The sequence below is a fragment of the Falco punctatus genome, assembly GCF_963210335.1.
Source record: "Falco punctatus genome assembly, chromosome: 3".
In the NCBI taxonomy this organism is placed as follows: domain Eukaryota; kingdom Metazoa; phylum Chordata; class Aves; order Falconiformes; family Falconidae; genus Falco; species Falco punctatus.
The window spans coordinates 111,408,496-111,434,690 of record NC_137582.1 but is presented as its reverse complement, the minus strand read 5'-3'; the positions used below and the strand labels follow the sequence as shown (position 1 = coordinate 111,434,690).

Here is a 26,195-nt window from a genome sequence, read left to right as displayed (position 1 = left end):
CTAAATCCTTATTAAAACACTTCCTTCCTCCCTCCCTCCGGAATGACTAAACATTTTCTAACAAGGCAATTTTAAATGTACTGATGTTTGTCTTAGGAAATTAGTACTCTATGTCTCATTTGAGCTGGGAAGCAACTCCATTTCCTGCTTTTATCAACCATGTTATCCTTAACACATTCATCTAGAGTATCATGAATATTTTGCCTCATGACATTTTTGATTCATCCTATGCAGGAAACAAGGAAGGAATTAGCAGGTTCAGCAGGTGTACTCAAGGGAAAAGAGACAGGAAATGAGGAAAAGCTGACATTCCAATCTACCATTTTGCAAAAAAACCACAGGAGTTGAATAAGCAGTAACGATTGAGCATAGCATAACACATGCTAGCTTCCTTCTTGAAGCAATGTCCTCTCCTGTGCACTTAGCATGGATGCAATTTGCTGAGAAATAAGGGACAGTCAGTTGCAGAACTGTTTTCCTGCCTAATCCCATACAAACTATTTATACAAAGAGAATTGAGAAAAGTCCAAGTCTCACAATTTAGATAGAGCTTTAGAATTTGGTGGTACAAGATATTTTGACCCAAACCCCAGCTCTTAAAGGTAAGTTGTATAATAAAATGCAGCTTACGTTTTTAACAAGCAGCCTTTGGCTTTATTAGTGAAGTAGTGAAATAACTTGCATAGTGTAATTTGGTGCATAAAGTTACCTCTGTAATCCAGAGCTGGACTTAGTCTGGAGGAAGCTGCTCCTGGCGCTAAAATCTGTCTCTTTGTATGAGACAACAGTAGTCTATGCTTTCATCATCTCATTAATATTTTAACCACAACTCAGGGAGGCAATCCCTGCCATCTGTTCATTTGAACCTAGAAGTGCTGAACTTAAATCTTTAACTCATAATCATGAAGTTACTTCTTGAAAACAGGAGTTTTCCGATCACTTTTTCTATCTCACTTTGTCATGATTAATAATTAGCTTACTTCCACAATATGCATGCTTAATTGCCTGAGTGGAAAGTAATAGAAGTACCTGAGAAAGTAAAGCACACTTGCATTTCATGCAGAAAACTAAGCAAGAACAAGAATGGTTTTAAGATTTGCTACACCTGACAAGAAGCAATGTATAAAGAAATACACAAGCAGAATACTAAAATGAAAGACTCTTCACTGCAGCCTAATAATGGAGATGCACCATGACTGCACACTCAATAAACTGTATCCTAGCACCAGCTAGTGGCAAGAATTACTGAAGGCATTTTTACAAGAAAAATGAACATGTTCATAACAGAAAAGCTTCAGATTATTACATATTGCCTCCTAGCCATCAAGCCTCATTTATTTTAAATGCTTCCAAAAAACCCGAAGTTACAGATCTGTTTCAGAGTATGCATACACCATCTATACAGCACCTCAAGTGGTTTTTTGTTGATCAGTTGCTAGAAGTTGAAAGAAGCAACAGTACAGACAACCTGATGCTTTCTCCATACTCAGCACTATTTCATCCTCAGAGCCAGCTTGACACTAAACAAGTAGTAGGTAGCCAAAACAATAGTTAAGCATTATTCATACTTTCCCTCCCACAAAGTATTGCCAACATCTTCTCTCAACATAAATATTTCTTGTGTTTAACTTAAACTTAAGTGATTACTTCAGCTAAGAAGCTCGTGGTCATCCATTTTCTGGACCCAATCCTGTAGTGTTTGAATCTGTTTACAAAGGCAGTCCTAAAATGTGCTGTAGTTTGCAATGGATACCATCCAATGTCAGTTGATAACTTTAAATTTCATCTAACTTTAAATGGACCTTATCTTTATTTCTGTGTCACTGTTGGTGTAATTAACACAGATTAATTTTAGCCAGTTAGTAGGAGTAGTACTCGGGTAATGGCTACCAAGTCCTACATAATTTACCTGATGGGCTGAAGACCTCAGCAGCTGTCACATTCTGGAGAAGGCAACATTCAAGTGAAGCATGTCTATTCAGTCTTGGACAGAAGTTATCTGTTCTTTAAAATGGAAAAGTTTTACATTCCACAGCCTATGATCAAGAGGTAGTGGATTAATTTACATGAACAGCTAGAGAGCCCTAGGATTCATACATGGAAGACTTCTGCATCAAGAGTGACATAGTAAAATATTTATAAGTAGCATGAGTTTCTACCTTAATGACTCCAAACTAGCAATATTAATCCCAGCTCAGAGATAAACCAGTATTTCACTCCTCTACATCCTTTCTCACCTTTTGCAAATAAGCATACAATGACACTCCTGAACTACAAATCCCTTTATCCACATAAGAAGAATAATTTGTGTCGGTACTTTGGTTATCACAGTTGAGATACACTAATGATTTCCAGAAAGAAGTGCAGCTTTGAAATTTGACAAAGATTCTGTCTGTTAGATTCTACTATAGCTTTAAAAAAATACTTTGTCTATACTACACAGATTCTCAGTTTCCTCTCAGATGCAAAACCAGCCTTACAGCAAAACAGGAGTGAGCCACATCCAAGTTTTCCCTTTGGTAGTGTTTTGTTTCAAGTGAGGTATTGAAATAACACCTAACAGTCTATCTGTGAAAAGCAGCAGTTATTAATGAAAGAAATACATTTTTAATCAAAAGGGCATCTGCCAGATTCAACTACTTCACATAGCTCTTGCATTTTTTTAAAAGAAAGGGCATTAAACAGCAGTGTCTCTCTGGTCCACTTTTCACTTTTAAGAACTATATATTAACTGGACCACAGCAGCACAGAAAACTATAAATGATTTTGATTATTAACAAGAAAACAGGGGAAAACATACTTGACCATAAGGTTATGGGTCCCACTACATTTGAAGTATATGGGGAAAACTGTGCTGAAGGTACACAGTTATTTCACTCACTCAAAGCATGCAGGCTAAACATATGGAACCTAGTTAGGTGACAGCTAGTTGGAAAACAATGGTGTCCAGTAACACTTGAGCAAAGCTCAGCTGTTTAGAGCAAGAGTGATGGGATAAATCAGAAAATACACAGGCTGCAAAACTACCAGTGAGACCCCTAAGGTAGAATAATTGGAACCCCCGCAGTTCAATATATGTAATACTGAGCTGACAAACCATGCCTTATGCCTCAAGTTTCTTCAGATCTTGAGGTCTTTCACACAAAGTAAAAGTTTCTGTTTGTGGATACCCCATTACTCCCTACTCTTCTGTATTAAAAGACAGTGGAAACTGGTGAAGATGATCATAGCATTTAGTTCAAGTCGCTGCATGAACACTACAAGGATTGTACAAAGCAATTTTACTTCCTGTTATCAACACTCTTTTAGTTTAATGAGACCCAGTGACAGCTAAAGATACCAGAATTGCTTTTAGACAGCTTAACAACACTCAAGTTATTTCAAGCAATTGTAAAAGCAAAGTGTATATTTTCAAAGTGATTTATTATCACACACAACATATTATTCAAGGATACCCTTATAAAAGATTCACCAAGCATTTGACATAGATACTGCTGTATTTGCAGTTTGGCTTATTTGCATCCCTTGTGTGTTTGTTTATTCTATTCTGTGCAGTGGAAGTTCCTGCACTAACTGTCAGGTTAGCACTGACTGTTACAGCCACAAACTAGTAAACATCACAGACATTCTCAACTTTACCCTAAAGAGAGCTAGAGCATTGTTAATGGGTTTGTTAACATTCAGATTTTTATTATTAATTCATCATTGTAATGCAGGGGCTGGGTTGTGGGCAGACACACTCAATACAGTATTTTGGAAGCTTTTGATAGGATTGCTAGCAGATGGAAGTACGATACCTCTTTCTGCTCACTTTTCTTTCATGCTTTATCTTTTCTTCATATTACTTCTGTCATCCTGAATTTTGGAAATAAAAAGAACCTGCTGTAAGACATAGATGGAAATGCTGTACTAAGCAGTATTAAATGAGAACCTTTTACTATGCCTATAGTAGCAATGCCTACAATTTAAAAGGAAGTTTCTTGGTCAGAAGTGACTTAAGGCATTGAGTACCCTTTTATTCTTTGAAAAACCTTTGAGGATGTTGCAAGCTAAAAAATCCAAATATCAAGCCTAGAAGAGACCGTGCATCCATCTGGACAAAAATGGAAATACATAAGACACAGATACAACAGTATATTTGCTACCAAACAGCTGACACAGTTAAGCAAACGGCTTAGGAAATACTATGGGAAGACAAGGACTAGACTGAGCTCATTCTGATAAGAATGTTAAAATTGTTAGTTACCAAAATTACTGATAAATTGACAGCACTAGACAAGTTTTTCCTACTTTTTGTAGTCATACACAGCTACATTTCACACAATATTTAGAGTATTACTGTTTTCTACACTGAAAATTCTGACTGAAATTCATACTTCTTTAAAACACCTGCAATTCTGAATTCCTTAGTTTGTAAATAAATGTAAATCAATCTAAAAACCTAGCCTGTCTTAGAGAGTGATTAGCAAACTGTTCAATATTTAGGATCTTTGTTTCAACTTACTCTCTTCTGATTAAGTCTTATTAGCTAACAGACAAAAAATTTTAAAAGTCTAAATAACATAGATTGTCTTAGGATTCAAAAAGTCTTCTAACTTTTATAATATAAGCCTTCCAAAAAACTACGAACTTTATCAAGAACTTTTTCAAATGTATTAGCTTTTGTTATCATGAAATTATATATTATTAGCAATTACATGCACAAACCCAAACAATTGGAATGAGTCATCTGAGAAAATACTATGCCTACTTTTCAGGTATTCTTTCTTTATCTACAACATAATAAGAGTATGACAAAAAAACAGCTAACAGAGTAAGTAGTAAGTGTTAAAAACAACACAGGACTAGGTAACTTTCACAATTGATTATACAGAGATAAATAATTTCAGATTTGTTTAGCATTGTATTTCTACACAATAAGAAACAAAATTATGCTTCTGAGTGAGTCAAAATAATTTAAGGCTTAAACCCTATCCATTAAAAAGCTATTTAAAAAAACATTCATGTAAAAAATATATCAAAATATCTTTAAAAAATCTTCAATTAAAACAAGAAAATAATTTCAGCTATATACCATTCCTACTCTATCAGTACAAAAAGCCAGGCAAAAACTGTTAAAAAAACCCAAAACAAAACCCAAACAACCCCAAAAACCACAAAACGTAGAGAAAAAAAATAGGAAAGAAAAAGAAAAAAAAACCCAACCTCACTGAAAGTGACTCTAATACTCAGCCTAAAATCACTGTAGCCTTCCACCATGACTTTTAAAGGGACATCTTCCAATCAGTAGCAGGGTGAGTCTTCAAATTAAGTGTCTGAAGAACTACTACAGCCTTGACCAGGAAGGAATAAATATGTAGTATCAGTACCTGATCAAAAGCCTTTACTGCTTTTAGTCTTAAATGAGTGAGTAAACATTAATACTGTAGTATTTAACTTGGGGGATGGAACCAAACACCACAGCAAAATAAAACTCAGTTCAAAGGAAGTGTTAAAAGTATCTGTGTTTCACAGCTAGTGCTAGAAATTTTTGGGTTACCTTGTTCACACCTACTGTGTCTCGTTTACAACCTCAGAAACACCACCTCTAGAATATACAAGGGGGAGCTAACGTAAGGCAATAGGCTAATTTATGTTTTTAAAAAGAGATGTGTTTTGAGTGCTCTTGGAAACTTTTTCTACAGCTATAAATATGTTAGGTAAAGGAGTGTTATAATTTGTTCTGTTTTCTTTTTCTCTGTTATAAGGCTCTAACATGTCAAATGGAGCCTTGTTTCTTTTTTAAATAGCCCCAAACTTACACAGGTATAATTAGTCTACTTATAAAATTAAATGATACAGTTAAATCATAAATAAATTAATCTAGCCTAATAAGTTTAAGTAGTTTAAACATATAAATATGAGGACTTGTTACTGTTAAAATCAGAAGTTTCAAAGCTGATTTTGGTATACCGAAGCAAAACTTTAAAATATAAAGTGAGTATTCCAGTGGTGAAGACCACTGAGTCATGTTGGTTTTCAGTCTGCTGTTGCTTGGCAGAGTTAAGCACTACCACAGAGGTATTCAACTGTAGCTTCAGAGTGTGCGTTTTCCTTGCTTGAAAGGCTATCTTTGTAGTTATGTTTGTTGGAAATATGGTAGAATGTTTTAAAAAGCTTCAGTTTGACGACAGTGGGTAGCCAGGTGGTTTGGTTGGTTACTTGCTGAGGATAGCTTCATGGAACGGGATTCCTCTGCCCTGGTACTATTGTGTGTACTTTGGGTGCCCAAGGTTATCGATAAGCTTTAATGTTACTCCTTGGTGTACATGCACAATGAACATGAAAACCAAATAAAGAAATGAAAAATATTTCTGAACTTTAGACCTTTAATCTATAACTGTATTAATGCCTTGCATCCATGAGTTTCAGTCAGGGTGTTTTCCTCTGAGGAAAAATGACAAATTCTTAACATTTCCCTGTTAAAAAAAAAAAAAAAAAAATCAAAAAATCGTAGTCCAGGAGGATTACATCTCCTTCAGAGTATTACACATACAAAACTCAAGTGAGAGAAAATTATTTTGCTCTACAAATTAAAGAAAGGGAGACACTGTTACGCCTTGCAACACAAACACAAATATCCCCCAGGAGGTGCCTGTGTTTCGTGGTTGGTTTGTTTTTTTTTTTCCTCTCAGGTACTTGCTCAGGAATTACAGTGCGGTTCGGTTTGCATGGGACAGCACAAACGGGTCTGAGCCGCCAGTGCCAGCCCGGGAAACAGCCCCAGGGGCCAGCCAGGCTCTTCCCCTCCAGGTCGTCAAGTAATTTCCCCTCAGCTGCCGGTTTTATTGTACGTTTTCAGTCACCGGCGATAAAACCACCTCCCTGAGGAGCTGCGTGACTACGAAAATAAGAAAAACAGACGGGGAAAAATTAAATAAATAGGGAAAGAGAACCTGCTCGTCTGCACAGCTCATTGTCTGGGATGAGGGCGGTGGCTGAAGGCCGCGGTGCAGGGGCCGGCTCCGGCAGGCGGGATGGGCTGAGGGGGGCTCGGGGCAACACCGGGCGTGAAGCGGCGGGGCGGGGGGCGGCCCCGCTCTGGAGGGGGTCCCGCGGCGGGGGGACCTGCCCGCTGGCCTCCCCCCAACGTCACTTCCGAGGCTGGAGACAAAATGGCGCCCGAACGGTGCCGGAGCTGAGGCCGCTCCGCGCCGCTCCCAGCCGGGCCGCAGGCGGCAGCGGCGCAGGTGAGGAGGAGGAGGCGGCGGGTCTCGCCGTGTGCTGCCCGCGGCAGCCGCCGCGCCGGAGGGCGGGCCGGGCCGTGGGGCGGTGGGCAGAGCCGGGGGCGCGGCTGCCAGGGGGCCCGGCGCGGGAGGAGGGGACGGCGGCGGCGGCCCGGCCCGCAGAGCAGCCTCCTTCGGGGTGGAGCCGCCCGTGGTGCCCACGGGAAGGTGGCGGCCGCAGGTGCGAGGAGGGAGCGCGAAGCCGCGGGAGCCTGAGGGAGAGGGGCGCTCTGGGGGGCCGCAGGGGCCGTTCGGCGGAGCGTGCAGCTTTCCCAGGTGTTTGTCTGGCAGGCGCTGCCCGGGAGGCGTCAGCCGGTGAAGTGGAACCCTGCGGCCGTGGCCAGCCCGCCGGTGGGACGCGCTGCCGTGTTCCCGCCGGTGGGTAACGCGCAGCCCGCTGGTGCCACGCGCTGCCGTGTTCCCGCCGGCGTGTGGGCGAGCTGCGCGCCCGAGGGCTGGCGGCAGGGTGCCTCGCAGGGGGGCATGTCAGGGTTGGTTTCCTCACGGGGAACGTCCTTCCTAGGCTGTGTCATGGAAATCAGAGGTTTCTTCATGATGGCGCAGTGGTAGCGTGGGGACGTATGTTTGGGGTGAGCAGGAGAACATGTGTTTAGGACCACTCGAGAAGTGTCTTCAAGTACGTGCGTGTCTGGAGCCAGTGCAGCATGTGTAGTGGCACTGATGGCTCATGTGCCAGCACGTAGCTGAAGTCTAGTATAAAGTTTGCAGTGGTTTCAAATTCATATGAAGCCGCAAAATTTCCATTTTGTGCTAGTAAAGAAAACTTCAAATTGTTCTCAGCTGCTGAGGAAGGAAGGGAAGGTGATGTGGTTTGCACCTGCTATCTGATGATTCGGTGGAAGAGAAGTATTTTTTTTTTATGTTCCGTTTGAGTAATCAACAGTGGGCAGCTCTTGGAAACAACAGGGCTGCTTGCATCTCTGTGATACTCGGGTTTGCTGTTCCCAGTCTGTGCTCTTGACTTTGGGCGTGTTACTTGGATGCAAAAGTCTTTTTCAGTTTATTCACACATACTAAGTAGATTAGGAGGACTGGAGATGTACAGCAGTGTAGTATGTAATTACTATGTTGCTGCCTTTTGACACTTGCCGCATTCTAATAAAAATGATGTGCCCGTTAATTCAGAAATGCTCTCCGTGTTATAGACAGGCCTCCACTCTTCCAGCGGTTGAAACGTGACTGTGAATCAGTGATAGCATGGGCACTCTGCAGACAGAGAACTGCATCATTGGTAGATGAGGGGAGTAACTTTTAACAAACGAAACAACTACTGCACTTGCAGAGACAGCAACAAGAACCAGGTAGTAGTAGTACCTCTTGGTTTTAAAGGAATGCAGATTGGTGAGGGCAGCAGTGTCTCACCAGCCTGTCTGCCTGGCATAGACCATAAAAGTGAGGCGAAATTTCACCTATAGTAAAACCCTAGTTACGTTAAATAAAAGACAAATCATCATTCTGGGTAAAATATCTTGGGTAGAAATGCTATGATGAGTAAGGTGTTGGGAGGTTCCTGAATTGATGCCTGTTTAGTGTATGTATGGAGATCTGAAGAACAGCCTGCCAGAGTGGCATGGAAGATGGGGGAAGGACGCTGAAGTATACTTACGTACATTTGTGTAACTCGCCCTTATTTTTCTACTTGAATATTTGCTTGAAAATGGCAGGGAAGTAAAGCAGAAAGTCAAAGCGAGCAATTGTTTTTCTGTAAAAACTAAAATGGCTCTTGAAGTCCATCCTCCAAATGCAGTGATGTCCCCATTTCACTGTTTTGCTTAAAAGCCTTGATCCTTAGGGGTAAACAAGTAATGGTATATAAAAAGGACTTCTCAATATTGTTACTTACTAGGCGGCTGGCTGTTGAAAACAGAAGTTCAGAGAGGTTTAGTAGTGATCAGTGTGGTAACTTCTGTATCATTGGTATCCAGTGACAGTTTATTTGCAGTGTGCCTGCAAGACCTCTGAAATGAGGATCTCAACTAGAAAAAAACCCAATAAATTAGTCTATGGCTTACAGCAATAGTACCTTGATCATCATGAGTCACTTGCTTACTGGTGGAGACTGGAGACTGCCAGTTGTATTTTTTTTAATCAGGGATTTATAAACAGCTGGAGTTCATAAATACTGGATATCTGCATTGGCATACGTTTTTAAAGTACTGCAGTATATTTGCTGTTGAACTTGTTAGCATGTGAAAGTGCAGATACTATCCTGATACTTAGTGACTCCCCCCCCCCGAAATAATTTCTTTTACCGCTGTTTTTTCTCTGATTGTATTATTTCTTCTCTGCCTCTGTATCAGACATGCCTGTAGTCAAAAGTGGGAGACTGAGTCCTGCATTGTAAAAAGAAATGACTGATAGGACTTCTTCACGTAGTAGGAAATCAGCAATATACTTCTCTGAGCAATTTTTCATTTGCATTTACTGTCTGTGCAAGTAGAATTAAAAATGTACTTATGTGTGAAGATTGGAATGGTACTTCTGTATATTTGCAGTTGTTAGAGACTTGCTATTTTTTGTTGACTTCTGACTACTTGCTGTTTAATTAATAAACTTGGGTTTTATTTTTGTGTTGGTGGTTTCTTGGTTATCTGAATAAACTTTTCTAAGGTGTAACAGTTTATTTTGGTTACATGGCAGTAAGCAAAGCCTTGTTTTCTTAATGGAAGATTTTGGTGTTCAGAAAATCATTGTTTGCCCATTTTTTTTCTCCATTATTATTCTAGCAGTCTTGAGTAACTGAAAATGTATGTGCAACTAAATGCCCATAGCTAGTGCTTCTTGTTTCTATCAAATACTTATTTTACTATTTCAGAGTTAACATGAACTTAATTTTATTTTGTAAGCTTTGTTTCACCTAATACTTGGAAATTTTGTGGGTTAGAGTATTTCAGTATTGAACTGAAAAAATGTAAATATCCTGATGTTAAAAAAATTAATATCATGTGCTTCAACTAAAAAATAAACAAAAAATAGTACTGCAGTATCCCTGCCTGAAACCGTGGTCATTAGGAAAGCAGACTTGAGACTTTCAGGTTTTGTTCTGTAATGAACATGTTTTCATCAGAGCAGTAACATAATGCATGTCCCGTTTTTAGCTTCCAAAATAGGATTGATAGTCTTATACCTGGTTTTTCTTTTCTCTGAATTGGAAGCAACATTCTCTTCCAACGTAAGTTTTGCTTCTGGAATTTAAAAAACCACAAACCAAAACTCCCCACGTACAGAAGCGATAAATGTGGCTTATAAAACCAGAAGATAGACTATTCAGTAAAACCTGGGAATGCATACTAGAAGTACCATTTGAATCAGCTTGAAAAAGATCATCTGTAATATTGGTTTTGTACAAAATTACTTGCTCTTGTTTGCGAACTTTATTCCCAGTAACTTGTATTTTTTGTAAAGGAATATTTAAAATTAAGTGTAGAATTCAGAAATAAGGTAAAAATATTTTTTGTTTCAAGCATTTAATTTTAACATGACTACAGTGTTGCTGTAAATATGAATGCCTTGTATATTCCTATCCAAATAAATATTATTTGTTGCCTAACAGTGAGCCTTTCTAAATATACTTTTCTGAAACTCTTTAAGATTATATGATGCAGTACGTCATCTTCTCATGTGTTTGTTTCCTAGATGCTTTAATGGTTTGAGAAAGTACATAGTATTTTTGTACTCACAAGATAAACAGTGGTAGGTAGTGGTTTGAAATAAATATGGCTTGGCAATGTTTTCTGGAAATCAATTAAAATTCAGGTTACTGTACTGGTGAGTGTGCGTCATGTTTGGCATAGAACCTTTATCTTTTCTTAGGGACTTCAGTGAATCTTCAGAGTTTACTGTGGTAGATGTAATTAACAATATTGGGGTCTTCGATAGATGCAGCTGGATGTTCTTGAGTTTTGAGGAAAGGTTGAATTGAAATAGTTGGTGCCTCTATTTTGATGGAGCTTCTGATGTGACTTTTTCAAAGTACTAACACTGTTGTAGACTGTTGCTAACCTTAAAACTGATTTAATGTGGTCATTATCACTTCTTTTAAATTAATATATCACAATTCCCCTAATGACAAATCAGAGCAGTATCATTTTCTTCGGGGCTTTCCTGGAAAAACTTGCATTGGACTTCACTGTGTGTGTAGCTAAGAAAGTCGTTAATGTAGGAAGTGAAAGCTTGTTTGTGCTTGCAGTGACAAGAGTAAGTACAGTGTTGGTAGTCATTGATCATACAGGGAACTAATATTTGTGCAGCAGTTGAGAATTTGTTTAATATTTTCTTGGTTTTGTTGAACTTTGTGTACTAAAAGTTAAACCCCAAATCTAGTGTTACGGGTACCTTGTCTTTCCAAGGTTTCATTTAGGCAGAAAGAAAGCTAGTGACTGTATGTAAGTCTGTGTACAGTTGTGTGTCCCCCATGCCCCATCATCATCCCTGTCCCCCTGCCCAGTGCAATTAATCTTGCTTTCCATATAGTTGAGTTCATTGTTAATAAAACAGGTAACATGGAGAAAGGAAAAATGGGGAAATATTTTCAGGCATTTTTTCAGTTAGAGAGTTCATACATGTAACTTGTCAGAACTGCAGGAATAAAATTCTAAGATTAAATGTATGTTTTAAGCTAATAGCTTTATAAATAGTTGAAGCTTTTGGTTTACTGTAGCTTAATTTCTCATGTAACTGCATTTTATGGTCAACTGGTTTCTCTGGTTGCTTGTAGCTGAAAGAGTATAGAGTAATGTGCCGTCTGTTAGGAATCTAACTAAGCTGTGTTATGTGAATGTTTAAGGACATCAATATGTTAAAATTTGTCATTTTCTCTGAAGAAATACCCTTGAGAGGTTTGGATATAGCCAGTTCTGTAAAAGCTGAATAAAGCATTTATAAAATTTGTGAAAATACCAGGCTTAGTTTTTGTTTTCAAAATTCTTTGAAAACAATTTTAATTCTAAGCAAAATACTTTTGAATTAGTATGTGAAATACACTTTTATTGTATTTTTACTACTTAAATGAAACAAAGGAAAAAAAAAGTTTTGACTTTTCAAAATTTTCACAGATTTATTTAACAACTCTGGTAAGAAAGCTCAGCTTAGAGGAACTTCTCAGCTTGGCAGGACTTTCCTTTAGGATTGATCCCTTCATCCCATCACTTAATTGATATTTACTTGCTGTCTCTCAAATTCTTTGTTTAGTAGTGATGGTGTTGGATGTTTGTTTCTGTAAGACAGTGCTTTAAATCTTCATTGCCTTTACACAGCTAGAGTTCTGGGCTAAATGCCTTCCTCTTTTAGCCAGTGTTGAAAATGACATATATGCTTCAGATGACTGTCATTTACCACAGTGTAAGGTATGTGCATTTCTTAGGATAGGTTTTCTAAATCACTTTTCAGAACCATGATAGAAAATGGTTATGTGAACAGTTAAGCCCTTGTCATTGAGGGACTGATAATCTTCAGTGAGAGGGAGGAGAGAAGGTAGAAATAGGCAGCTGGAGACAATAACCACTTACACTCATATGCTACAGCCATAGCAGCTCATCAGGGTGCACTTAAAAATCATGCCAATAAAAGGTTTGTGCTTTTGTTGCCTTTATGTGAATAGTTGTCTTTCGTGTTGTAGCCAAGTATGGAAAACCAAGACATTTGTTGCTAAAAATAAGTTGTTTTTCACACTAGGAAATGTTTTGATGCCTCTCTTGCTATCCAAAACATTTCATGTATAAATTGACATTGTGTGTGTATTGTCCCAATGAACAATGAATAAGAGCACTGGATTTTTCTGCTATTCCGGCCTCACCTCTACTACAGAAGTTTATACTGACTCCAGTTTTTACTTTTCCTTAATCAGCATTTCCAAGTGCTAAGGCCACTTTCAGCAGATGACAGGCAGTCTGTGCCTCGAATTTCAGAAACCATTTGCCTAAAGCACTTGTGTAAAAATGTCTGAAGTAGAAATCATGTTTGTCAGGAAGGAAAATCAAGGCTGAGGGAAGTAAAGGGTGTGTGGAAGATGCATGAGAAACAACTGTGTGCTAGTGCATGAGAAATGTAGAGCCGAAGGGACGTTACTGTCATGGCAAGATTTAACAGTCTCAGGAGCGACTGTAACTCGCAATGAAACCCGTGGAGCATTCCTGACTGCTTGGTAGTTTCTTGGTGTCACATATATTCTCTCTCAGTAGAGGAAATTCTAGAAATTAATTGCTTGGAGTGCATCATTCCTAGGAATTGATTTGTATTTGGCAGATGTACTGAAATAAGTTAGAAAGTTGTAAAAGTACATTCCAAAAGGAGTGCTTTTCTTCAGATGTTTAAAGCTGTTCTGATGGAGCTCCTCATCCCGTAGCTGGACTTTGCTGGCAAACTAAATCCCACAGAACAAGTTGCAAAAGTGGAACTGAAATACAAACATTTCAGCTCTTGGTCTAAATGCTCATGTGATAGGGAAATATTAGAACCAAAGGAGTTAATCCTGGAAGGGCTGTATACAACATAAATATCCTTTTCAAGGGTGTTTTTGTTTTTCTTACAAATTTCTTAAGCAATGCAACATTTGTATGACACTGGGAAGTATTTTCACTGTTACGCAGCATTAAGAATTCTTACAGTGCAAGGATGTGAAGGATTATATGAAATTTTTTTTGAGTATTTATTTGGAGTATATTTTGCTTCAATGTAGTTTATATTACATGTTAGTATTTATACAAAGTACTTAGCAAAAAACCAGTGGTTCATTGCTGTAATAAGAAAACCAAAGACAGGGAAGAAATAGCAGTACTTGAATAAAGAGCTTTAAGTGATTAGGCACCGGTTAACCCCCCAAAAAGGGTGTTTATTTATTGGAAATTCTGGATGACACCAGGAAAGGTAGTTTCCAATGTAACTTGCAATAATGCTTTTTTGTGTGTATTAAAAAAAAAAAAAAGTGAGTTGATTAGTCTAGACTCTCAGATATAGCATCATTCTGATAACTTTTGTGTTGTCATGAGTTTCCAAATTTGATGACTGCTTGAACTAGGATTTTTTTGTTTGAAACATTTTGAAATCTCAGGCTTCTGTTAAACAAGAATGCCAAATGCATTAGTGTAATAAAATATGTTAATAAAATGCTCAGTTTAAAGGATTTCCTATTTCTGATATGGGAGAGTGGAAACTCAGATGCATGCATTTTGTTAATTTGAAAACCACTTAAGGTCTTTCATGATGCTTTGATACTAAATTTTAAAGAGATCTGACTGCTAGAGATCTTAAAAATACTCAGTCTCAAACAAGCTAACTTGTTTTTAAAAACAATCATACTTGAGCTCATTTCTGCTGCATCATCATTTAGAACTGGGAGAAAGATTAATGACGGATATCTGTCTTGCGATTAAATATATACATCGGAGCTATAATAACAAAACTGTAGCTTGGAGCAGATGTTTTTACAAAGCATTGTGCTCCTTTGTGCCAAACGCTTTAGGAAGAGAAACTAGAGGTCTGTGTGTACTTTCAATTCAATGTAAACTTGTAGGTAGGTACGTGTTACAATTGTCTGTTTTTCTTTTTAGGGCTCATGTAATCACAGGAGTTTCTTTGTTGTGTGTATCTTTTCAGAACACAACAGGAATTCAAAATGAATCAGGTGAGTATAAAAGTAAGACTTTATCAAAATACCTAGGTGTTAGAACAGTTAATTATTAATAAGAAAAGTAAATAATCCACTAAAAAAGAAATGTTCTTTAAAGTCTTCAGTGCGATTAAATTTCATAATCCTCCTTGCCACAATGTGTATGCTTGCAAGATTTGTTTTATTTCATGGATTTAAGTTTTTTGTGTGTGAATTCCCTTTAGCAACATGTAAGTTATTACTGCTGGCGCCTCTTATAAGAACACCTCTCCAGAAAAATCTATTTCAACCTGAGGCTTTTGGTAATAACTCAGCTCCTTATAAAAGTGGCTTGAAAATTGAAGACTTCCTTTTTTTTTTTAACCACTTTGCCATTTCAAATGTCCAGTGAACAATGTGTCACACAAACTGATTGATCAGGAAGTTTCACACTTTCCTGGAACCCTACGCATTTCCCTAGCATCAAATGAAAAGACCAAGAAAGCGCATTTCTCTTGTGCTGCGGTACTCTACTATATCGATGCAAGAATATCCTGATTGGAGGGTGTTGTTTTAATCAGTGCCAGGTGTACATGATTTTATTTTGCATTTGTCTATCCAAGTAGGAATTATCCATCTGGTTGTTTGTCATGCACAATTGTATTACTTAAAGATACTTACAGGAAAAGCGTATGTCGCCTTAAACTTTTCTCATAAGTGCTTCTCTCTTTGGATGGTCTTATGATGTCCCTTTGGCATGGGAGTGTGAATGTAGGATATTAACTGAAGGAATGCCATTTTTAATTGGCTAAAAAAGGCAGCTATGATCAGAAGCTTTCTTAGCCAAAAACAACCACGGTACACAGTCTTGTAAAATGCTTTGTATACTCTTTTTATTGATACCTACATCTAATGCGTGCTTTTATTTCCCTTTATGCCCTTATTTGATCTTCAGCAGTTTTGAATTGAATACAGTTAGCATCTTGCTGAAGTATGTTTTCACTGAAGCTGTAGAAGTATATATGTAATATAAGTAATTACAGTGTGAAATGGGTTGGTGGGATGTTTCCTGTTGCTTTTTTCCTTTGATTTAAAGTAAAAAAATTTCAATATGTATGTGCATATTTTAAAAGTGAAAAGCAAAATATAATCTTTATTAGAGCCTTGAAATACGTATTGTTAAAATACATATTTATATGATATCTATACACAAATATAAATTATCATCTGTATAATGCAAATGACATTTACATTTGCACACTTTTAAGCATTAGTAGTCTAGTTTGGGGTAGCTTGGTTATCTATTGCTTCATGATTTATTTCTCTTGAGACTTTACATTTTTTAACCTCTGAGGTTTGTTTTGAATGTGCTCAGTGGCATGAAGTGAACAGTTGCTCTGTCTGCTTGAGTAACAATCCTGCTTCGTTAGACGTTATGATAATCTTTGGATTCTGCTAAAATTCTGAAAGCTGTAGATCCTGATCTGTAATTGTTATCATTGGCTGTTGCCTTACCGTTTCGTTTGTGTGTCCATATCTCCCTGCGTCCTGTTCTTGTGATCCCTCGCCCCTGATCTGTTTCTAGAATTAAGTAAGATTTCTGTGCTGTATGAGAACAAAGTAATCTTTCTTATTGGAACTGCTAATACTGTTTATGCAGTGCTGTGATGTATGTCATCTTACAATTAAATAACGAGGTGACCCTGCCTCTGGGAATACTTACAATAGCTTAGAGTCCTTGGTGTTTCTGGCTTTCACATTTAGTTTTCAGAGTGTACAGAGCTCATATGGCTTTTTATTGTTCAACTACCATTCATATCAAGTGTGTATTTATCATCAACCCTGTGGTGTTTTTTTCTAGCAGCACCCTTGTCATTTCATTCACTGTTGACAAGTTGTAGTGCCAGGTCTGTATAAGAAATGTTTTTGCATGATGCCAAACATCTTTCAAGTGTTCTGTTATCTCATTTCTTGCATTCTGCTTTATCTCTGCTTTTGATGTGACTTCAGTGACGCTGAACCTAATTGGGCTATTCTTAATTTGGTTTTACAAAAATATTTTATTGTTTATCCCATAGGAATCTTGAAGTAGTGAAGGAAAACCTTTGATATGGTCATCTTGTAGGCAGCAGGAGGAGGAGTAACAAAAAACTGCTAAACTGCTGTTGCTGAAATTAATATTTTGGGGTTTCTTGGAAGATGGCTGTCACAGGATAGACAGTATGCATTCTCTATCTGTTTTAAAAAGACATCTTCCTTTACATAGTAAACTACTTTGTCAGAATATGCTGAATAATTTATTTTTGAAAAACCCATGCAAACATGGGGTTTTGATTGGTAGCATTTATTGCATCTCAGACTGCATTAAGATAGAGTAGGAAGAAGGTTGTGTGCTACCTGGAAAACTGCACAGGCAGTTACTTAAAAAAATCGTGAGGCATATGTTAACAAATTACACCTGCACTTGTACTAAAGCTCCTTCCCCCTGTTTCTTCTGAGTTTTTCAATGATTATTTAAAATATTTCTGATATGCCTTTAATTTTCAAGCACACACAGTGAAATTGTGGCAAAGAGGGGTAGCCACACAAGGTCCTTGGACAAGCAGAGATGTTCCTGCTTCTGGTTTACCTTTCTTATGCTAGCTGGCTGTTTGTGTCAGCAGTTTTCCTTAGTCACTTCATGTCCTTTTCACAACTACCTCTTCGAACTTCCCTGCCGTGTCCCCCTCTCTTCAATGGTATCCTTTCCTTTATCTTTTCGTTTGTCTTAGTCTTATTTCCACCAAAACATGATACTAACTGTTTGTCATTCTTCACACAGTTCAGGATTATTTTTTTTCCTTTTCACCCTAATCTCTGATCATCTGTAAACATCTTGTTGCAGGTGCTGTTTCTACTCTGCTCAAATACTGCTTTTAACATTATAGTCTAATTGGTACATAGGTACAATTATATTGAAAGTGGTGTGAAACACTGCTTAATCAGTGTGGTGAAAGGTGCTGTCAAAGTCACTGGATTCTGAATTCAATGAACCAGGAAAAGATAGTTTCAGTTAAAGGAACCCCTTCAGCCCTCAGCTAATTTTTTTGCCGTTGCTCTTAAGTCACTTCACCCCAGCTAATATGAATGCTAGCCATGTAATATTTTTTATGAACTTCAGAGTAAGAAGCTTAAAAGTGAAATAAACTTCAAGTGCTTTTGTATTCAAAATTGCTGCCTGGGAGTGAGTGAAGAATACTGTATTAAGTCTTCAGTTAAATGTAAAGTTGGCTGTAGGAAATGCACCAGTATGCTGTCCTTATCAAGAGGTGAATTGTTAGACAGAAAAATAAATTTGAATGTGATTGTTCTGTGTTGGTGGAAAAGTGATTGAAATACAGTATTTCTTTTTTTGGTAGACAGACATTCCTTGAGGACAAGTTGTGATCTGGAAAATATTTTAAGTTGCTACATTTAGATTGCAAATAAAATGAAATTGCACTGATTTGACTGAACTAAATTGTTGTTTATTTTACTGTTTAGTATTTGGTTACTTATTACCATTCGTTTGAGGTGTGAAATGTATTGTTATGTACTAGACCATAGCCAATTTTCTGGTTCCATTAATATGACAGGTGTCAAATGTGTCCGAGTGTTGTATTCTCTGAATGTAGCTGCTAGTCTTTGATTTATGTAGGTACACACAAAATAAAGTTCTGATTGTATATTACTCCATACAAATAAACTTTTTAAATGATAGAATGTTTTTGGAATATTTATGGATAAAAGAAGGTGTGACTATTAACGAATATGCCAGACACATCAGAGGATATAACACAGTGCTGGACACTTCTGTCTTAAATCAATTGACTCTGATTTTTAAAGTTTTGGTGGGTTAAAATTTCTTTGCAGGTTTGAGATTTTTAACTGCTCATCTAGCTGTGGTTGTAAAAAAAACCCAAAAAACCAAAACCAAAAAAACCTCAAAAAACCAACCCCAAAAAAACCCTAAACAAGCCAAACCTCCAAATAAAACCCAGCTAAAGAGCCACCCTACTTTTGTTAGCTTGAAACTTGTTTTTCATCGTTCTGATGGCTGTATTGTTTATTCTCTGTGGTCCCCCTCATCTATGCTGATATGCAATTTGTTAGAAACCACTATGAAAAATAGGCTTCGTTATTCCCTAATGAAATCATGGGGAAATGTACTGGAAAAATATTTAGGTTTCTTTGATATGCTGAGAACATTTTTCTTTTTCGTTTGATGAGACATGGCTTCATGGGTATCAGTTCAAGGGTAGCAGATGTCTGAAAATCAGACTTCTTTCATCACTGTTTTGTCTTGTGAATTGTTGGAAGAGCAAAATAGAACTTTGCTCTGCATTGAATAGGCTTCAGCTATTATAACTAAAGAATAAAGATTCCCCCTCCCCTGCCCCCAGTCTCTTCACTCTCTTGGATGGGAAGAGATTTCTGGCATTCTGTTCCTTCCATGGTTTCCAATTTGGGGGTCTTTCTCCCCTACATATAGCTCTCTAGGATGTGTCTGTGCAGCTGTTAGGGCTTATCAAGGCAGCGATAGAATAACCTTGCTGCGACTCCAGTTTTATCATTTTTCTCATTGTTGCTGTTAAAGCTGGCAGAAGACATGTTCTTGTAACTTAACTCAGCAAGTCACATTCATAAATACGGAGAAAAATTGCCTAACATAGCACCCTCACAAAGAGTGGGTGCTAAATAGAAAAGGTTGAGCAGCTTTCTCTGTTCTACTTCAGAGATAAAATTCTTAAATTTGATAGCATATGGAGATGTATTTTAAAATGTATTTCCATTAAACTTTCAGCATAACATACTTCATAAGTGCTCAGTGGAAAAGGCTCCAAGTATTACTCAGTATATGAAAACTTCTATCATATCTTTGTTTTAAGGTTATATGTAAAAGCAAGAATAATTTCCATAAAGTCAGGGTTTACTTGGACAAGCGTAGTGTTGCCCAAGTTGTTATTTCTCAGTTTAACCCCTCCTAAAGCTTGTTCAGAGCTTAAGTGTAACATCCTTCCTATTATTTACTGCCATCACCACTGGTATTTGTTTCTGACCAGAACGACTGAAGTTTGATGTTAGAGGGCAGGTACTTTTTTTAGGGCTGTGGCACATGGTTCAATATATGCCTAGTTCTCAGCACACACAATTCTTTCATAATATGGACAGATTTTATGGGAAACCGTGCATGCTTGTAGCTTTGAAATTCCAGTCACTTTTATCAGTGGTTTGTTGATTATAATTAGGTAGTAGAGAGCTAGTTGTTTAATGACAAGTGTAAGTAGCATTTTCTGTTGTGTTATACAAATAATAGTATGAATAATAGTACAGGCAGCCTGTTGAACCTTGTAGGCTCCTTAAAATGGAACTAATCGCTTACTAGACATTCATAAATAATTTACTAGCTTTCTATTGCCTTTCGAACTCTAATAGAAAAATAACTTAGTCTTTTATATTAATTATAACCTGCTGGCTAAGGATTGAGAGCTGTTGATTTATTTAGGAATTATGATTAACATTTAGGATACTGAAATAATAACTTTTATGTCATTATTTAAACCCCTTTATTCTCTCTAAAAGCTGTTTTTTACTTACTCTATTTGTTGCAGAGCAGTAAACTTGACATGCAGATACTTTAACTTCAATCTTTGCAGTGGAATTACATGGTTTCAGGTTGCAAATAGAGCAGTAGAAAGACAGTAATAGACCCAGTAGTAGCTCTGTGAAGTGTATTAAAATATAAACTTCATCATGTCAGCTACTCTACCATAAGGGTCTTATGCACATCACTAGTCTCCTGCTTGACTCTGTCCACATGACCTTCAGTACTGGGTAGTAAAGGGTATATGACAAACCAGCATCACTTGGGCCTTCAGAAAGTGTGGAGAATTGGTTAGCTGAACAAGGGCACTTTAACATCGGAATGTTGAGTCATCAAGATCTTAAAAAGTATCGAAGACAGCTTACGTGAAGACTAATGGTTCACAAAGACACTCTATCCTTGTTATCTTTGGTGAAAGTAAGAACAAGGACCTTATGGTTAAAGAAATGAGAACTATGCCCAGAAACAAAGAGTGCTGACGAAAGTTGACCTTTTAGGTGGCCAGCCAATGAGGAGCTTAACTTTTGCAATATGTATGACCTAATTATAACTGCTATAAAATATGTAACCGTAGCTTAATAAATGAAGTATGCTGATCTCTCATATTGAGCGACTGCTTCTTCCCTCCGTTCCGGCAAATGGCAACAAATTGGCGCCCGAACAGGGACTAGGAACGGGACCAGAGGACATAGGACCGGCGACCCGATAGCGGAGTCCGGACCCGGCGACCCGATAGCGGAGTCCGGGAGCCACGGTCGGCGGAGAATTTGAGTGCGGTCCTGTAAGCAGCGCAGGAGGCGGAAGGGATATCTTCCCCGCGCCCGGGAGCACCTATAGAGGCTGTCCCGCCTGCTACGCGCCGCCGAAGTCTGCAAAGGCTGCAATTGCGCGCAAATTGAGGTATGAACAGACAAGCGGCGTATAATTTGCTCGAATGCTTTTTAGAAAAGCGGGGCACTGAGGGGATAGATCTGAAAAAGGAACTTCCTGACTTATTAAGCTATGGCGTGGTCAGGGGATTTTTTGCAGATCCTAATACAGTTTTTGAGGAAAGCGAGTGGCGAAAGCTAGGGGATAAATTATTCGATGCTGTTATAAGTGAGGAAAAAACAGCAAAGAAATTAATGAAGCCGTGGCGGGCAGTTATAAATACTATCACTATGCATAAAGCTGAACAAAAAGTTGCTGCTGCTGCAGCTGAGAGGCTAGACGGTACGGCTTCTACCAGAGTGCCCTCTGTGCAGCAAGCAAGTGCTACTCCTTCGCCTGACTGCCCTTTGCCCCCTTCCGTGCGCACCTTGGTTGTCCCACAGAACCCTAGTGGACCTTGGGATCTATCCCATTTAAGTTCCACTTTAGGAAATGGGTCGACAAGCTCACATCAAGCTGACGGGGTAGCTCTAAGGGAGATGCTCACGGCTCCTCCTGCCTCCACAGCAATAATCGACACTAGTGAGGCAGAACAACCGGTGCTAGGTACTGTCGCACCAGCCTCTGGACGAGGAAATAATCCCTTTTTGGGCCGTGGTGTGTCAAACCTTGCTTTAGAACGTCAGCGATGTTGGCAAAAGGTCGCAGAGGCGGCTATGAGCTCAGGCGATCAAGAAGCTGCAGCTAATCTCATAACTGAAACATCTGCATTTCCAGTCATGTATCAGCCAGATGGCCAAGGTAACCTAATGGCCACAATTCAGAATTTAGATTGGAAACTACTTACTCAGTTACGAGCCACAGTTAATGATTCAGGTGTTAAGGGAGAGCCTACACGCCAGATGTTAGACTACCTTTGGGGAACTAACATCTTGCTTCCAGGGGATATACGAAGTATAATGAAGTTAATTCTTACACAACATCAACAACTATTGTTTAATGCACACTGGCAAGCAGCCTGTATGAGGTCCGTAGCCGAAGTGAGACAACCAGGCGACCCTTTGCACGGGGTTACACTTGATGAGCTTATGGGACTTGGCCCCTATTTACGTCTTGAAGCTCAGGCGTTAATAGGTCCAGATAAAGCTAAGGAGGCAATGTTACTTGCTCGACAAGCTTTTGATCAGCTTAAAGAGCCTGGGGGAATTCCTTCCTACATGGGAATTAAACAAGGAAGGGAAGAGCCTTTTGGATTGTTCATTGACAGGGTGGCCAGCGCTATACAAGCGGCAGGCGTTCCCGACTATCTGAAAGGTACCATTTTAAAGCAATGCGCAATCCAAAACTCTAATCCTGCTACTCGAAACATTTTAGCCACCCTTCCCGCCACTTGGTCAATCGAGGAGGGTTTAGAGCGGATGGCACAGGTACCAGTGGGACCACAAGCTATGCTAGTGGAAGCTGTGAAAGAGTTAGGGAAAAACTTACAAGAGCATGCCCGCTCATCGCACAGCCAAATTATGGCAGCTCTTGCACCTTTGCAAACTCCGGTAACTCGTCCGGCGCACCGTGGATCAGTTCGTCCCCGGTGTTACCGTTGCGGAGTAATCGGACATATGAGAAGAGAATGCAACGCAGGTCCAGTCTGGTGTAAATGATGCAATTCTGACTCGCATGCTGAAACAACTTGTAAACAAAGAAGGTCGGGAAACGGGACGACCAGCGGGAGGAACCGCCCCGCGTCGACACAAAATGCGGCCGCTTATCCAGCATCCACCAACAACAACCCTTTTCTCTCCAACCCGCCACCAGCGGAAGCCTTGGGCTGGACCTGGCAACAGCAGTAAATTGCACCCTAATAGACTCTAACACCACGCGAATTGCTACGGGTGTACAAGGACCTGTTCGAGTAAATGGCCAAGCCGTTGGAGCATTATTAATAGGTCGCTCCTCAGCCACTATGGAGGGTCTCACTGTGTTAACGGGCCTGATTGATAAAGACTATCAAGGTGAAATACAGATAATGGTTCAAACATTGTTTCCACCCTTATTTGTTCCAAGAGGATCAAAGATTGCACAGCTTATACCTTTACCTCACCTAACTGAAACCATTGCCCCTGTACAGACTGCTCCACGAGGCTCTGGAGCTTTTGGTTCCACAGACCAAATAGCTTTATTAACCCTTGGGTTACAACAGCGACCTCGCAAAGCAGTTTCGGTACAGTATGTGGATCGGATGATTACACTTTCCGCTCTATTGGATACCGGGGCAGATGTCTCTATTATTAGTGAACGTTATTGGCCATCTGATTGGCCCTCTCACACTACAGGTGCTACTGTAGCCGGAGTGGGAGGACTCACTTTAGCTCGCAAGTCACCCCTCCTCCAATGGACTATAGGAGAAAAGGTTATCAGTTGTTGTGCCTCTATTATTCCGTTACCTGACGGGGTGCAAGCCCTAATAGGACGTGACATACTTGCACAAATGGGAATGGTTCTGACTACAGAAACCCCTTTTTAGGGACGGCCATTGTTTGGACTTTCCCAATCCAATTGAAATGGAAGACTAATACACCTGTGTGGATTGAGCAGTGGCCGTTAAAAAAGGAGAATAATAAAAATAGTCCCGAAGAGCAGCAAAAAACAGTACGAAATACTGCTCCCGTCCGTGACGAGACGTAGTACCACGTCAGATGCTATCACAGGGGAAGGCTCACGTGTGAGCGAACTGAAAGAACTATCTGCTACCGTAATAATTTGTATTATATGCTATTATTATGATCCTTAGGTTTTATGTAGATGTTACACTTACGGAAAAGAGTAGTGGTGTTGTAAAAAGCTTGCAAATTGCTAGTGTGAGAGTTGCTTAAACGAACAGTTTATATTAACTAAGCTGTTGCTTGCTACAGGGCATGAATTGTTAAACAGTGACTAATATTTCTACTACCAAACTCACTGGGTCGAATTGATAATTGAGCTGACAAAAAGATTATTGGTTGGCGGTCTCGAGTACAGTAAGACCAATCTAATGCTGGATATTTGGCCTGTCTCCAAAGAAGATCAACGGTTTGTTTGAAAATTAAGTAAGACCAAGTGAAAAACATCTTTGAAACAGTGATTTATCTTTTAGGTCCACATTATTAAAAAAAAAAAAAAAAAAAAAAAGGTTTTGAGTCTCATATCATACAACATTAGTGTAAACATAGATGATGGCACTGTTTTTGGGGATTAGTCTATTAAATGTGGTTGTTGTTTTTGCTTTACATAAAATAGACCCTAGACAAAATATGTGGGTTACATGGGCAAATCAATCAGGAGTTACAGATTTTTGTCTTTCCCTGCAGAAAGCAAGTGATCCTTTCCGAACATGTTTCATTGGTTACCCTTATATACATTGGCCTGATTTTGAACCTTTGGGAGTAAATTATACAACCATAGATCAATCATACTTAACCTGGTTAAACCGGAAGTATAATGACATGAATTTTGGCTTTGGTGATAACTGTACCTGGTGGAATAGTACACTTGTTAAGAATACGTATTTTTTACAACAGTTGATTTACCATTTAAATAAATCAATCCATTTACCTCAGCAAGAATTAGACCTATGGGGTTCTTTTCCAGCTGCTGGGCCTTTAGTAAATGTTAGTCAAAAGCTTAATTGTACCAGAGTTTACCCCCTATTTCGACCTATCAATGGCTCAGGTGCTATCATGTTTGGAGATGAATGGAAACGCATCATGCACCGTGATAATGTAATACAATTTTACTTAGGATATCAGAATGTATCAGGGAATTCTAACCATTGGAACACCTCAAAATATGCCGGTGAATTTGATGTGGAAAGTGTTACGGCGAAATTATTACCGGAAGGATATTTTCTAATATGTGGAGACAGAGCGTGGCCTGCCATACCATTTCGTCCCGTGGGAGGACCCTGTTATATAGGCAAGTTAACCATGTTTGCACCCACCATGCGTGACTTGGTAAGACAAGCGAATAGAGCAAAACGCAGTCTTAATGATATAAAGCCAGATTGTAATGATAATGTAAATCTTGGCACAGTGGCTGGAACTGTAGCTCTTTCATTTTTTCTTCCTGGTGGCGCAGCAGCTGCGAATTGGGCTAAAATAAAAACTCTAGCTTGCTGGGCAGTGAAACAATTTAATTCTACAACTGACATTTTATCAGGTCTTGCCACTGATGTTGATAGCTTACGCCACGCAATCTTGCAAAATAGAGCTGCTATAGATTTTTTGCTTTTAGCAAATGGGCATGGATGTCAGGATTTTGAAGGCATGTGTTGCCTAAATCTTTCTGATCATTCACAAAGTATTCATCGACAGCTAGAAGAGTTAAGAAATCGTATGCATCATGTCAAAGAAGGTTCATCAGGCATAGATTCTTGGTTTGCTTCTTTAGGCATAAATGGATGGTTAAGAGACTTGTTAAAACAGGGTTTATCTGTATTGCTGTTTATTGCTTTATTATTGCTTTTGTTACCTTGTATTCTTTCTTGTATCCGAAAATTATTTGAACGTGTTACCCAATCCTTCCTTGTCCAAAAAGAAAACGGGGGAATTGTGGAGAATTGGTTAGCTGAACAAGGGCACTTTAACATCGGAATGTTGAGTCATCAAGATCTTAAAAAGTATCGAAGACAGCTTACGTGAAGACTAATGGTTCACAAAGACACTCTATCCTTGTTATCTTTGGTGAAAGTAAGAACAAGGACCTTATGGTTAAAGAAATGAGAACTATGCCCAGAAACAAAGAGTGCTGACGAAAGTTGACCTTTTAGGTGGCCAGCCAATGAGGAGCTTAACTTTTG

At 38.9% G+C, this 26,195-nt stretch overlaps 1 protein-coding gene across 6 annotated transcripts in view; it reads left to right on the top strand.

Annotated features, from left to right (window-relative positions):
- The first annotated feature begins 4,637 nt into the window (after positions 1-4,637).
- PRDM2 (PR/SET domain 2) overlaps positions 4,638-26,195 on the top strand; it is an 81,386-nt gene continuing 59,828 nt past the window's right edge. Inside the window, exons 1-2 of one of the 6 annotated variants that reach the window (XM_080380806.1) lie at positions 4,638-7,229; positions 14,834-14,907. In XM_080380806.1, the coding sequence (XP_080236932.1) occupies positions 14,899-14,907 (9 nt within the window). In that variant the 5' untranslated portion in view covers positions 4,638-7,229; positions 14,834-14,898. The remainder of the gene's footprint in view (positions 7,230-14,833; positions 14,908-26,195) is intronic. The other 5 variants (XM_080380805.1, XM_080380807.1, XM_080380808.1 and 2 more) reach the window with 5 other exon arrangements.